Source organism: Liolophura sinensis, chromosome 10 (genome assembly GCF_032854445.1).
Source record: "Liolophura sinensis isolate JHLJ2023 chromosome 10, CUHK_Ljap_v2, whole genome shotgun sequence".
NCBI lineage: Eukaryota > Metazoa > Mollusca > Polyplacophora > Chitonida > Chitonidae > Liolophura > Liolophura sinensis.
Window position 1 is genome coordinate 6,883,785 of NC_088304.1, and position 13,347 is coordinate 6,897,131.

Here is a 13,347-nt window from a genome sequence, read left to right on the forward strand (position 1 = left end):
AATGTGACTGAATGGGGTTTCATGTCTGGTGTCTTCGGCATGATACTTGGTGGCCACTTAACTTTGACGGCCCAGATTCGCTTCGCCACAAGAACACACTGTATATATATATATATATGAACGCACACCTAATGGCTCCTCGGCATCATCTGACTAAAAAATAGTTAAATACGACGTAAAACCCTAAGCATAGATACATATATACAGGAAGTAAGTCATGTGACGTAACATCACTTGTAGATCCTAGAAGACCACTGTACTTTGTCCTGTTTTCATTGCGTTTTTTGGTGCAGCAAATATTTAAAAAAAAAACATACTTTATGTTCACTTAACCATAACGTGCAGAAAAATAAACCAGGCTTTCAAAATTCGATGTAATCCCATGAAGCATAAAAATAAATCAAAGCATTAATGTATATAAACATTCATGTATGGTGACTGCCTTCCGTCATAACCTCATGATAAGCACGGACGTCACCTATGACGTCAACACCGCTACATTACTTATAAACTACGGAGCGATTGCCACAGGAGCGGAATGCCTGGGGCAAGCATGCAGGCGATGCTGCATATCTGTGTGGTTTATTTGCATGCATGGGAACCTAACGGCATAAATATGTTTTTTACATGTAAACACACGATTGTCATCAGGGTGGGTTTTAAGTAACGGAGAGTCCGCGTAACTCCCTATACTTTAATATAATTAATTAATCAATTAATTGATCGATTAATTTTAAGGAATAGACCGTTACTCGGTCTTTCTACACACCGTGAAAATTTATTGTGCTTAAGTATGACCATAAGCGTGCTAAACCTTTATCATTTACTTATCCATTTTATCCGTATCTATGTTCCAAAGGGCAGGTATAGTCGTTATCAACGTGTTACCTACATAATGTGCGTAATAAGTGCAGATAGTTTTGTGTGTTATGACGGAAGGTGAGAACAGCCGATTTTAAACAGCGAGGAACGAACAGAATCTTTCGGCACACACTTGTGCTTGTCAGAGGAGGTGTCGTTAAAGTTTGTGCTGCCTCTTAAACTACCCTGACGTTGAGCGACCCAAAGAATATCAAAACAAAACACTTAACGGTGGATAAATGATCTTTGCCTCCCAGCTCTGGGTGATAAACGTGCTGGCTGGGTTCACTGAAGCAATGTTAACGTTGACACAGCGCAGCCTCTGTACACGGCTTGTGTTTGCATATGCCTTTCTGGTGGCTGTCAACATCCTTGCTGTAAAAGTAATTCTGCACATAGGACAGGTGTGGGATAATCAAACCCACACATTTCATGAATTAGCATTGAGCCAATCCATGCAGCGCAGACCTTCAGCTAATCCGTGTCAAACAGTCACCTACTCCCGGACACCTCTCCCCCGGACGGCCTTATACAGCTATCCGGGATCCGGCAACACCTGGCTGAGACACCTGATCCAACAGGCAACAGGTAAATCGAAGTCATTGTTTTCATTTACGTATATGTATTTATTTATAAAAATAAATGGGCTGCAGTGAGAAGAACACCTATGTCGAATGAGTTAAATGACTGTTCTGTGAACACAATGTGTACAAATTGTTCCAAAATGTGAACGGATTTTTCGCAAATTATATTGATTAAAGTGGATGTGATATGCATAACGAGTATGATTTTTTTTTTTTGATTGGTTTTTTACGCCGTACTCAAGAATATTTTACTTATACGACGGCGGCCAGCATTATGGTGGGTGGAAACCGGGCACAGCCCGGGGGAAACCCACGACCATCCGCAGGTTGCTTCAAGACCTTCCCACTTACGGCCGGCGAGGAAGCCAGCATGAGCTGGACTTGAACTCACAGCGACCGCATTGGTGAGAGGCTCCTGGGTCATTACGCTGCGCTAGCGTGCTAACCGACTGAGCCACGGAGGCCCCTCATAACGAGTATGTGAGGACTATATATATATTTTTATCTGAACCTGACATACTATACGGGAACCGGATATAGAATTTATTCTATAATGTCGAGGTCAGTGATCAAGGGGGGGGGGGGGGGGGGTTCAAGAATACAGCATTCAGGTACATCGACAGAAAATGAAAGAAACAAGAAGCGAACATGACTATTGTATCAACATACGGGAGATATTCCACAGTTCTGTATGGTCCGTACGTTATGTATGTATATTGTAGTAAGGTGACGACTTTACCAGAAAACAAGCAGTTGTACAAGTTTAGTTTATCAGAAAACTGAGACAATTTTTTGGCATAAAAATTTATTTTACACATTATTTTTAAGGAGTGTATTTTACATATGAAAATGTCGTAAGCGTCTTAGGCTATATAAAAGCCCATTGTTCTTTTCCTTTATACAGGCCTTGTAGTGTGAAATATTGCCTTGCCTTATACAAACACCGCTACACAGAATGCCATTTTACGCCATTTCAAACAAAAGAAGACAAAGCCGTATACAGTTTGTGATCTCACTTTGAGTTCAACGTTAAATAAAATTCTAAATATATTTTTGTGTTTTCATATGATTATACAAACATTTTGTTTCACGTGCGGTTTAGGCTTTCCGGAAGCAGCTTTTATACCTAACTACACATGTGCCCCATTGGCAAACAGCAGCTGTCTCCCATCAGGGTTGTTAATTGAACGAAAAGCGCAGGTTCTCGATAGTTGCGGATGAATTATTCACGCTCCAGTATGAAGACGGTCACACTGGTATTCTGTAGAGAGTTGCTAAACACCAAGCTCTATCACCCTATAGAATAAGCTCGACTCTCCTTCTAGCGAACCAGGCATTAGTGTTTATAATCGTTCCGTTGTTTAATTATTTCCCCAGTACAAAGGTGTATATATTGTCTTCCACACGGAATGTATCTGTAAGTTAATGCCAATGACCATTGAGACACACCGTTTATAAAGGTTCCCAAGGTAGAAATACGGCCATTAGCCGGTAATAATAAACTGGCCCTCATCGTGGCTCCTGGCAACTGGGGATAAGCATCACTAATTGCCTTGCCAGTCAAAATTAGGTGGGGAGCCCGAGATTTGACAGAGAGGAACAGGTCTATTGCTGGAAAACGCATTCATTTTTTTTAAATAAACACCTTACAGGCCAAATGATGAGGGCGAGAGGAAAAATACTAGTGAGAGCTTATTTTAGAAGGTGGTGATATTATAGTACGGCTACAACTGTACAAATTCCTAAAAAAAGGAAGGCAATATGTAAGTATATACCAAACCATTAACCTGCTTTATTTTATTTATTTGATTGGTATTTTACGCCAATAACCTACTTGTACCCAAAGATATTTCCACACCGGCGCAGGGCCACTTTCACAAAACTCCCAAGTCCATATTTCTTACCAATTTATCGTAAATGACGTTTCTGTAGGTTATAGCGCCATGATTTACGACGAATGTTACGAAACGCGAATTACTAAGTTTCTTAGTGCGGAATGAAATGATGATACCCTTTGTGGTTTTGTTTTTAGCACATCAAACGCTAAGGCTTTGTGGTTTCTTTTTAGCACACCAAACGCCCTGAAGGGCAAATCTGAACAGTTTAAATTGTTCAGGTAGATTACCAATTATATAACTCTGTCTGCACGAAATTATCTAAACACCCATTGACAATATCCTAACTAGAGGGGAATGGAATCTTTACTGATGTAGGCTTCATCGTCGCGTCATAACCAGATGAATTGGGAAGTGCCTGGGTTCTGTTGCAAATCTTGACATCGCTAGGCACACTTGTGATCAGTGTGCCAGGTTTTTCGGCAGATCGACATATTGCTAGGCACTATTGTGACAAGTGTGCCAAGACTTTGTGGCAGATCGAGACATCTCTATGCTGAGCCTAGGTTTTTAGGACAAATTATGACTTCGATATTGAAATATCGCTGGGCACCTTTGTGACCTGTGTAGCTAGGTTCTGTTGGGACATCGAGATATCGCTAGGCTCTTCTGAGACCAGTGTGAATTGATTCTCTTGCAGATCGAGATTTTTTTCTAAGCACATTTCTGGATATTCCCGTTCCTGCTCATATCGAGGCACATTTGTAACCAGCGTGCCTTTGGTCCTGGTTAGATGGAGATATCACTAGGCACATTTGTAACCAGTGTACCTTTGGTCCTGGTTAGATGGAGATATCACTAGGCACATTTGTAACCAGTGTACCATTGGTCCTGGTTAGATGGAGATATCACTAGGCACATTTGTAACCAGTGTACCTTTGGTCCTGGTTAGATGGAGATATCACTAGGCACATTTGTAACCAGTGTACCTTTGGTCCCTGGTTAGATGGAGATATCACTAGGCACATTTGTAACCAGTGTACCTTTAGTCCTGGTTAGATGGAGATATCACTAGGCACATTTGTAACCAGTGTACCATTGGTCCTGGTTAGATGGAGATATCACTAGGCACATTTGTAACCAGTGTCCCTTTAGTCCTTGGTTAGATGGAGATATCACTAGGCACATTGTAACCAGTGTACCTTTAGTCCTGGTTAGATGGAGATATCACTAGGCACATTTGTAACCAGTGTACCTTTGGTCCTGGTTAGATGGTGATATCACTAGGCACATTTGTAACCAGTGTACCTTTAGTCCTGGTTAGATGGAGATATCACTAGGCACATTTGTAACCAGTGTACCCTTGGTCCTGGTTAGATGGAGATATCGCTAGGGACATTTGTGACCAGTGTGCCTTTGGTCCAGGTTAGATGGAGGTATGGCTAGGCACACGCCTCACTAGTGTGTCAAGGCGTTTGGTCAACTCGAGACATAACTAGGCACATTCCCTCACCAGTGTGTCAAGGTTTATGGTCAAATACAGATATCGCTTGGTACATTTCTGACCAATGTGCCAAGGTTTTTGGTAAGATCAAGATGTATATCGCCAGAACTGCACGCCAAACAGTAGCAAACAGTCGATGGCCTTCACTAACACAGTCTTCAAATATAAATTCGAAATAAAGAAATGGTGTGACAATAGCCCTGACGACTGTCATCAAGCACAGAAGCCGATCTAAGGCAGTCAGTCAGTTTGCCTCAGAGTGCTTTATATTCTCCAAACTTAATTACCTTTGTCGTTTTGTTAAAGAAAAAAAAAACACAATTCCTAAAATCATCCTTCTTTATGAACACACGACACGAAAACGTGAGCAATCGATGCTCCTATTGGGCTAGGTTATCGATTGGTTACGAAGGTTTTCGGATTTTATCATACAAAACATAAAAACATCGGACATTTTTATGTATGTACAAGAAAGCGGCTCAGAAATTGAGGGCGTATCACCAAATTGCAATGTTTTTTCTGGATATATTATATCTAATCAGTCTTCAGTTTTGTTCAAAGTCATTTTCGGGTATCGCGAATGTAACCTATAGCAACTAATCAGTAATTATATCAATCCGTGATTGAGTGGAATCTTGAGGACGCCGGCTTCTCAATAAATCAATTCCTCCGTTGAGCCTTATAGTAACGTTTGGATCATGTTGGATTGTGCTTGCTCTGTGGAGGACTTTTAGATATTCTCAGATCAATAAGAATCAACCACACATGCCTCAGTCGTGTTCATATTTTGATAGCTCGGACAGGAACTAATTTGACGGTTTCTCGGACAAAGGTCAAACAAGCTGCCCAAGGTCAAACCCTAACTCGATCAAACTGGTCTTGTATTCATTCGGAAATTCCCTGTTACAGAGAGATTTATAGATCACTCAAGGGCCCCAATAGTGCACTTTATATAAGCCGGTTACGGTTGTTTAGATAACGAAGGATAGGAGGAAAACTATATTATTTCATATACTCTGGTCAATGGTTTGCCCGTAAATAGTGTGTACCACCGGGACTGGCAAACCTGGTTCATATTTTTCAAAAAGCTCTTAAGTTGACTACGGTACTAGGAATATAGAAAAGCACCTATATACCCCCACCCCCTTTTCCCCAGGGAAGCAATGGGCCCGAATTTATACAAGGTTGAACTGAATACTCTATCATTGCGCAATATTCCGGCAAAATGTTTTTACGAATAAAGAGTTCTGACCTTTTCATGACGGTACGCCATTATCATTGAAGATAATTCCAGCGTAGAATGAGCCAGGAAAGCCTGGCTCAGATAAATAAGTGAATTGGAAAATTGAGAAAATGATGTGCTACATACATACTCAGACATAGGGATGGCAATGGCGTTTTATACGGTTGGGCAGACTTTCTCTCCATCGTTTACAGTTTCTATGGTATATTTAACCTGCCCGTAATATCTACGAATTTACTGACAACATTATTTATGGAATATATGAGAGAAAAGAAAAAAAAAATAGAAAATATACGCATTTATTACACAATCACAGTGAAATGTTCCAACAACTAAAGTTAAGTATATGTGTAATATACCATATGATTATTATCTGTCCACGTTTATTTTGGGCGCAGCATTGCACCATTGTTTCCACTGGATGTACAAATCACCCATTTTGTCACTGATCAATTCTGCCCAATCACCGACTTGATATGGATCAGTTCTGAGTATGCTAAACGAAAACATTTCAATCACCGGCTTGATATGAGCCAGTTCTAAGTACAGTATGCTGAACGAAAACTGACCAATCACCGACTTGATATGGGTCAGTTCTGAGTATTCTGCACGAAAACGACCCGACCATCAACCCTGTTTGGGTCAGTTTTGAGTATACTGAACGAAAACTACCCAATCGACGGCTTACTATGGGTCAGTTCTGAGTACGCTTAACGACAATCACCGATCTCATTTGGGTCAGATCTGAGTATGCCGAACGAAACTACCCAATCACCGACATGATGTGGGTCAGTTCTGAGTATGCCGAATGAAAACTACCCAACCACCGACCTTACATGGGTCAGTTCTGAGTATGCTGAACGAAAACTACCCAATCACCGACATGATGTGTGTCAGTTCTGAGTAAGCCGAACGAAACTACCCAACCACCGACCTTACATGGGTCAGTTCTGAGTATACTGAACCAAAAATACCCAACCACCGACCTTACATGCTTCAGTTCTGAGTATGCCGAACGAAAACTACCCAACCACCGACCTTACATAGGTCAGTTCTGAGTCTTCTGAACGAAAACTGAACAATCACCCGGCTTGATATTGTCAGATGACACAGGTTAAATATTATTGTGATGATCCAAAGAAAAAGTCTGACCAAAACAGACATCTTGACATCATCACTGGTACTTTATACTGGTCAGTGATGGAAATGGCACAGTTATAATTAGGCATCGGTTTGCCTCTACAACACCAAGCACCCCCCCGCCTAAAATCCTGTGTCATAAACTTATCGCCAGTTCTTCTATGAAGAAACCCAACTATTTTTGTTATCGCGAAAAAAAATGACAACAGAAGGTATTGATCGACAATCACTTCTCGGGGGTCACCGGGCCAACAATCAAATGGCAGGTTTCCTGAATTTGCTATCAGAGACTCTAGGCGTTTGAGAGGCTATATTCCTGCAAAACCCAGGAGCTCGAAGTTAAAATGTTTCCAGCAAAGAGTTTGTTCAGTCAGCTGGCTTCTACCATGATTGGGATCCAAGCCTCAAAGCAGTTATTCGTAAATACCAAACTAATACACCGCCTGCTTAACTTGCCACTTGTATGTGGCAAACTGTTATAACCAGTACTTCGTTCTCTGAATATAACGCAAAGACTGTTATTAAATTGATATATTTACATAATATAAATATATATTATAAATATATAATCTGTCTTAAGTAAGATATACAGTGGAATCATGTAAGGTGTATATAATAAATTTATTTCTGAATACCACAGCTGCCTTTTAACATTGTTGCCTGTTAAAAAACAGCATACATGTGTCTGTAAGTTTATAAGTCAGAAGTCAGGAATTTCGAGAAATCAGAGGTAATAGTGGTGAGATAAAAAAAAAGTGACAAAAACTATGTGTTTGTGATGATGTCACAGTAAATGGCAAGTTATGTTTTGCAGTGAGATGGCTCTTGCAGTGTCGTGGATGACGTCATTAGTATCTGTGGTCTGCCCTCCGAAATTCCCCGAATCATGTGTCACTGGCCACACTGTCATGCGCTGCCAGGGTTTTGTTCTGACACCATGTTATAATGTTTAATATTCTAACGTGTAAGTCAGTTTCCATACATATGACTGGTTAAACAAGGACTACTTTTCCTTAATCAGATGCCCCAGTGTTTCTATTAAACTTTTTATTAATGAAATGTACTGAATATTAATGGTTTTGTCTCACAGAAATAGAATTGTCCTTGCCATTTTTAGAATAATACTAACAAGGTAATCGGCTGTCATTTATATCTCACATAAATTACACACGCCACGTAGGCCTACTTGCATGATGTAAGATAAAAATCCAATACACATTGTCCATGCAAGTCACGTGTGTCCCTGTATTATGTACAGAGCACATGGGATGTTGCCGGAAATTGTATATTTTTGCCACACTTGGCATGTAAAGTTTTGCGGTTGAAGTTTAACTAACGTGTAGCAGTCTGACATACACAGGTTACAGTTACGGAAATTAAATTCACCGCTTACCGCAAAAAATGTAAATATTGACAAGAAAGATGAATTACCCTGTTTGAGAGTTAAAACGCTGGGAAAATTATACATGTAATTAACCACTGAACTTTCAAAAGGTGCAATTCGCTTCATTCAGGCAAATATTTCCATATACACGAAAAGTGGCTGAAGAAATGTCGTACATATTGCGATACATCTCTATGCGAACATAGCCAACATTCTTCTCAGTAAGTAAATATGGACAGAGCATCCAGAATCTCTGGCATTCTGCTTCATGATTGTGTCTAACGCCGCTTAACCCAAGGTTTGCGACTGTATATTCATCGTGCTGCATATATGAACAGTTGAATTCAAAGTGCAGCTGAGATACATATTTTATTGTTCAGTACTAGCATGGTAGACGATTTGAATACTGATTACATTTCATTCTGGTAGACATACAGTTAGGTCTTTCCATTATCATTGAAATCTGTTGAGTGCTTGGTATGATTGTATGATTCCGTTCTAATTTCGTACTTTATATACTTTCATAGTCCTTTCATGGTGGTTTTGGTTTATACGTCGTTTTGGGAATTGGCTTTGTGATTATTGACCTGAAAGATCCATATGAGCTGATATCTGGTATATGACTGTCTGTTTCGACAATAGATTATAAATGTCCCACATGTGGCATACATCTTTACGCACACAACACAGACAGAGCGTCCAGGAATCCCAGCACTCTGCTTCGTGATTGTGTGTCGATAGGGAGGGGTATATTCATATGGTACAGTGTATTTGAGCTTTTATAGAATCAAGGCCCCAAAAACCGACATTCGTAAACCAGCCGCCAACCAAAATGGACGTTAAAGGACAATCTTCGCATGTCAATTGCCAAAACGACGTCTTTAACCCTGTATACAATATAAAATACTGCAGCAGAGAAAGTAAAACCATAGCAGTGACGACAATGTGATAATTAACAATGGTCACACCGATTAACTCCAGCCAAATGTCAATTTACCTCAGTCAGGCTTTATTCCGGCATTTCATGTATATATTTAGACGTCCCTATAAAACTGTATCATACTATTATTGTCGTTATAGTTCTACTGCCTACGGCTTGTCGTTTACACACAAAACTAGAATGTTAGAATAAACACCAATACCTCGTGTTGTCAATATCAAATTAAGGATGGAATAATTATTAAATGGTTTTACCTACGAGATATTAACTGTTCTCAAAATTCAAATACTTCGTTCATTTAATGAAATTAAACTGATACAATGTGTTTTGAGGTGACTTAATTTCATTTTCATTACATCGTTTACGCCTAATTTGCTGCAATTTGATGCAAAAAATTTAAATGTGGATAGTTGAAAAATGAAGCACGTGAGCATATATCAAAGATATATCAAAGAGTGTGATACTCATTATTTTGATAGTAATTTTGCACAGAAATTTATACAACATATTGCCTTTCCACTGGTCATTGACCCACATCTTACCCCAACACGCCTCCACCCCTTCCCAGTTACATTGCTATGCCGGAGACAGATCGGCATGGCCGGCTTCCTGTGACGGAAATACGGAGGGGATTACGTCGAGTGTCCAAAGCAGGGGATGCCGTAGCCGTGTGTTGAGGTGAGAGGACCGGTGCGGCATCGCGTCCGCACCGTATCAGCCACACCGTACTCGGAGTTCCCGAAGGAACGGACAATCGACTGCACAGACAACAGCTAGAGCAGAGTAGCGTACCCTCCCGCCCCCAGACTCCAGCAGGCGTGTGTCATACGCCGTGCCCACAACCAGTCTGTCAGCTACACATAATCATTTCAGCGTATATGTATGCACCGATGAGTACGGGACAGAACGGCTGTGTGTAGCGAAAGGCATGAAAGCGGCTCGAGTAGGCTGGAGGCTGATAACGACAACGAGCAGCCGAGGAGTCATGGCCAGACACAGCAGCCGCTGTTACTAGAGTACGATTACCTGCGAGGGGAAGAGAACGACACTGGCTCTATGGGCCGGCGGAAATTCGGCGGCTGCAAGTGGAAATTGTGCCCTAGTGATAAGTGTGGTGATCTTCTACGTCGGGGTGTTCAACTTGATCACCCATTCCCGTCTCTCGGACCAATCTACCTGGGACCCCGGGGGTGAGGGTATGTCTATTTCCCTAAGGGCGTTCCCCGGGGCGGCCGGTTCTCGCGCCTAGCCCGGGTCAGGGGATGGTCCTGCAAACAGCTAAGTTTATCTCGGACACCCTTTAGCTATGACGGCCTTAGCAAGTTATCGGGCTCCGGAAACACCTGGGTGAGACACCTGATACAACAAGCCCACAGGTAAGCTCTTCAAATTCCGCCCGGAAGCTCTACTTTTAATCAGGGCTAGGCATCAGTGGATTGGTGTTTGCACGAAGAAAGCAATGTGTAAATATGGTGAATTTAGTTACGAACGTGTTCGTCGTCAGTTACAACATGTGTAGTCTAGTGGTTTTAAAGCAGGTAGCTGGTATGTTCCCTAAAAATTGAAGTCGGATTTCACCGGTTACATGCGACCGTGTACCAACTATCATTTTGTTATCTTTTTCAATCATCGTAACCAAAAAAATGTCATCAAAAGCAATGAACGGCCACATGTTCGATTAAAAGCCCTTAACACAAGTTTTTGTCACCGTAATGTAGAAACGTGATTTATCAAGTTGGGTCAGTCTGCCTTTCTCCATTGCCCATAAACACCGTATTGCATATTGCGATGAGGTAAACGATTTGTTCAAATGATCATATGCCTATTTGATGAAGCAGAAATGATGGGGCCATCCATGGGTGTACTGATGTCGAAGAGCTATTTGTCAATGTATAGACATAGGCCTCCTTAACTGGTTGTGTATAGCGTATGAGCAGTAGACTGTTTCCCTACCATTCCTTCATTTCTAGTCAACCGACACTTGCAGTTTCCATTACCGCCCTCATAGGATATAATACACGGTCTTAATATTGCTCACATATATTTGCAGTTCTAAGGCAGCATTCTATTAATAGCTCTCTGATGGAGTGTGGAATGACTGTACAGTGTTACGGCTTTAAGACCAATGCCTTGCAGACGGCGGAGATACTTGTACATTGATAGTCATGTGTAGCTGAAGACGGTACAGACCTGCATCTGCCCAGCCCACGTGAAGGTAATCATCGGGGTGATCGCCATATCACCAACTATGAGCGCGCGAGACGAGATTAAAAATCGTTGTTCATAATGGATCATAAGGCCTGTTACATAAAATGATTCACAGTTGTCACATCTGCTGCTGGTCAAATGTTAACACGTTTCGTGAAAATTTAAGCCTCCTGAATCGCAGCCGTCAATATTATACGAAAGGCATTTGTATTAGTATCAACGCTGCCCGCATCAATTAGATTTGTGTACATTTGTGCCGTTAGATATTTGATGACTGACTGAGACCTTTGGTTGGAATGAATGAATGTTTGACTGATTGAGGCCCTTGGCTCGAATGAATGAATGAATGAATGTTTGGAGTTTAACGTCGTACTTAGCAATTTTTCAGTCATATGACGACGAGGAATCATTAGGTGCTTGTACAGGTCGAGTCCATGCCGCCAAAGTGCTGCCGCCACTGAAGTATCATGTCGAAGACACCACTCATGACACCCCATCCAGTCACATTATACTGATACCGGGCCAGCCAGTCCTGTCTCATTTCTCTAACCCCCCAGTGCTGAGGGCCAAGCGAGGCACCAACAAGTACCATTTTTTAATGTCTTTGGTATCGTTAGACCCGGACTTGATCTCCCGACTTCGAGGCGGATACTCTAACCATTATGCCACCGAAGCAGTCTGGTGCAGAGTAACTGCTCGCACATACCTGATTACATTCAATACCTCCCAACTTTAAATAGTTCACCTGACAGTGTTTACAAATTGCTTACACCTTTTTTTATTCCCACAAACTTAACAGAGAAACGGGACTCTCTAACCGTTAGGCCACCGAAACACTCTTCCTGGTTCGAATCTGAAAACCGTATCAGCCAAAGAACCTCAACTAGATAGGGGATCGTCCCCCGACCGCTGGTGTAGTAATGAAGTGTAATAATTTTATGCAGAAAATAGGAAAAATTTATAATAAAAGTAATAAAGTGCAATTTATGAGAAAATTTGAAGTGTTGTGAATCATACTTTTTGTTTTTCCGGAAGACAGAAGTATTTTATTTAGTTATTTAGTTATTTATTCATTTATTTATTTATTTATTAATTTATTTGATTAGTGTGTTATGCCGTACTCAAGAATACTTCACTTATACAACAGCGGCCAAGGGTGAGTTGGACTTAAAAGAAAAGAATGGTCGGATGTAGATTGCGCCAGTTTAAGGGTTTTATTCTGGGGGAATTCCCATCACAATAAATATTCCTAAACTGTTAACAATCCAGATTAGATGCTAGGAGACCTGTAATTTGTTACTATTAAGGGGACCTGTAATTTGTTACTATTAAGGGGACCTGTAATTTGTTACTATCTAATTATTTACATGGCCAGTTAGAATAAAACCTTAAGTAAGGTAAACTACGGAGGCTTTGTTTCATCGGTTACGTGTGACCATTTGGCGACTATCACACTGTCATCGTTGCTCTGGTTTTGCTTTCTGTGCTGTAGTGTTTTACATTAGCCCATGTATTAAAAGCCGCAGTGGGCCTATGATTATTGACGACTACTTTGTAGCTGATCCAGTTTACTGGCTACACGTGTTACGTAACAACTTTAACCGCATACCGGGGAAGCCGTAACAGTCGCAGTTTATGACTTAAAAGT

General features: G+C 41.1%; 1 protein-coding gene across 1 annotated transcript in view; it reads left to right on the forward strand.

Moving 5' to 3' along the window:
• Positions 1-1,316: 1,316 nt before the first annotated feature.
• Positions 1,317-13,347, forward strand: part of LOC135476480 (WSCD family member AAEL009094-like) — a 28,325-nt gene continuing 16,294 nt past the window's right edge. Inside the window, exon 1 of the mRNA XM_064756511.1 lies at positions 1,317-1,449. Coding sequence (XP_064612581.1) covers positions 1,317-1,449 — 133 coding nt within the window. The remainder of the gene's footprint in view (positions 1,450-13,347) is intronic.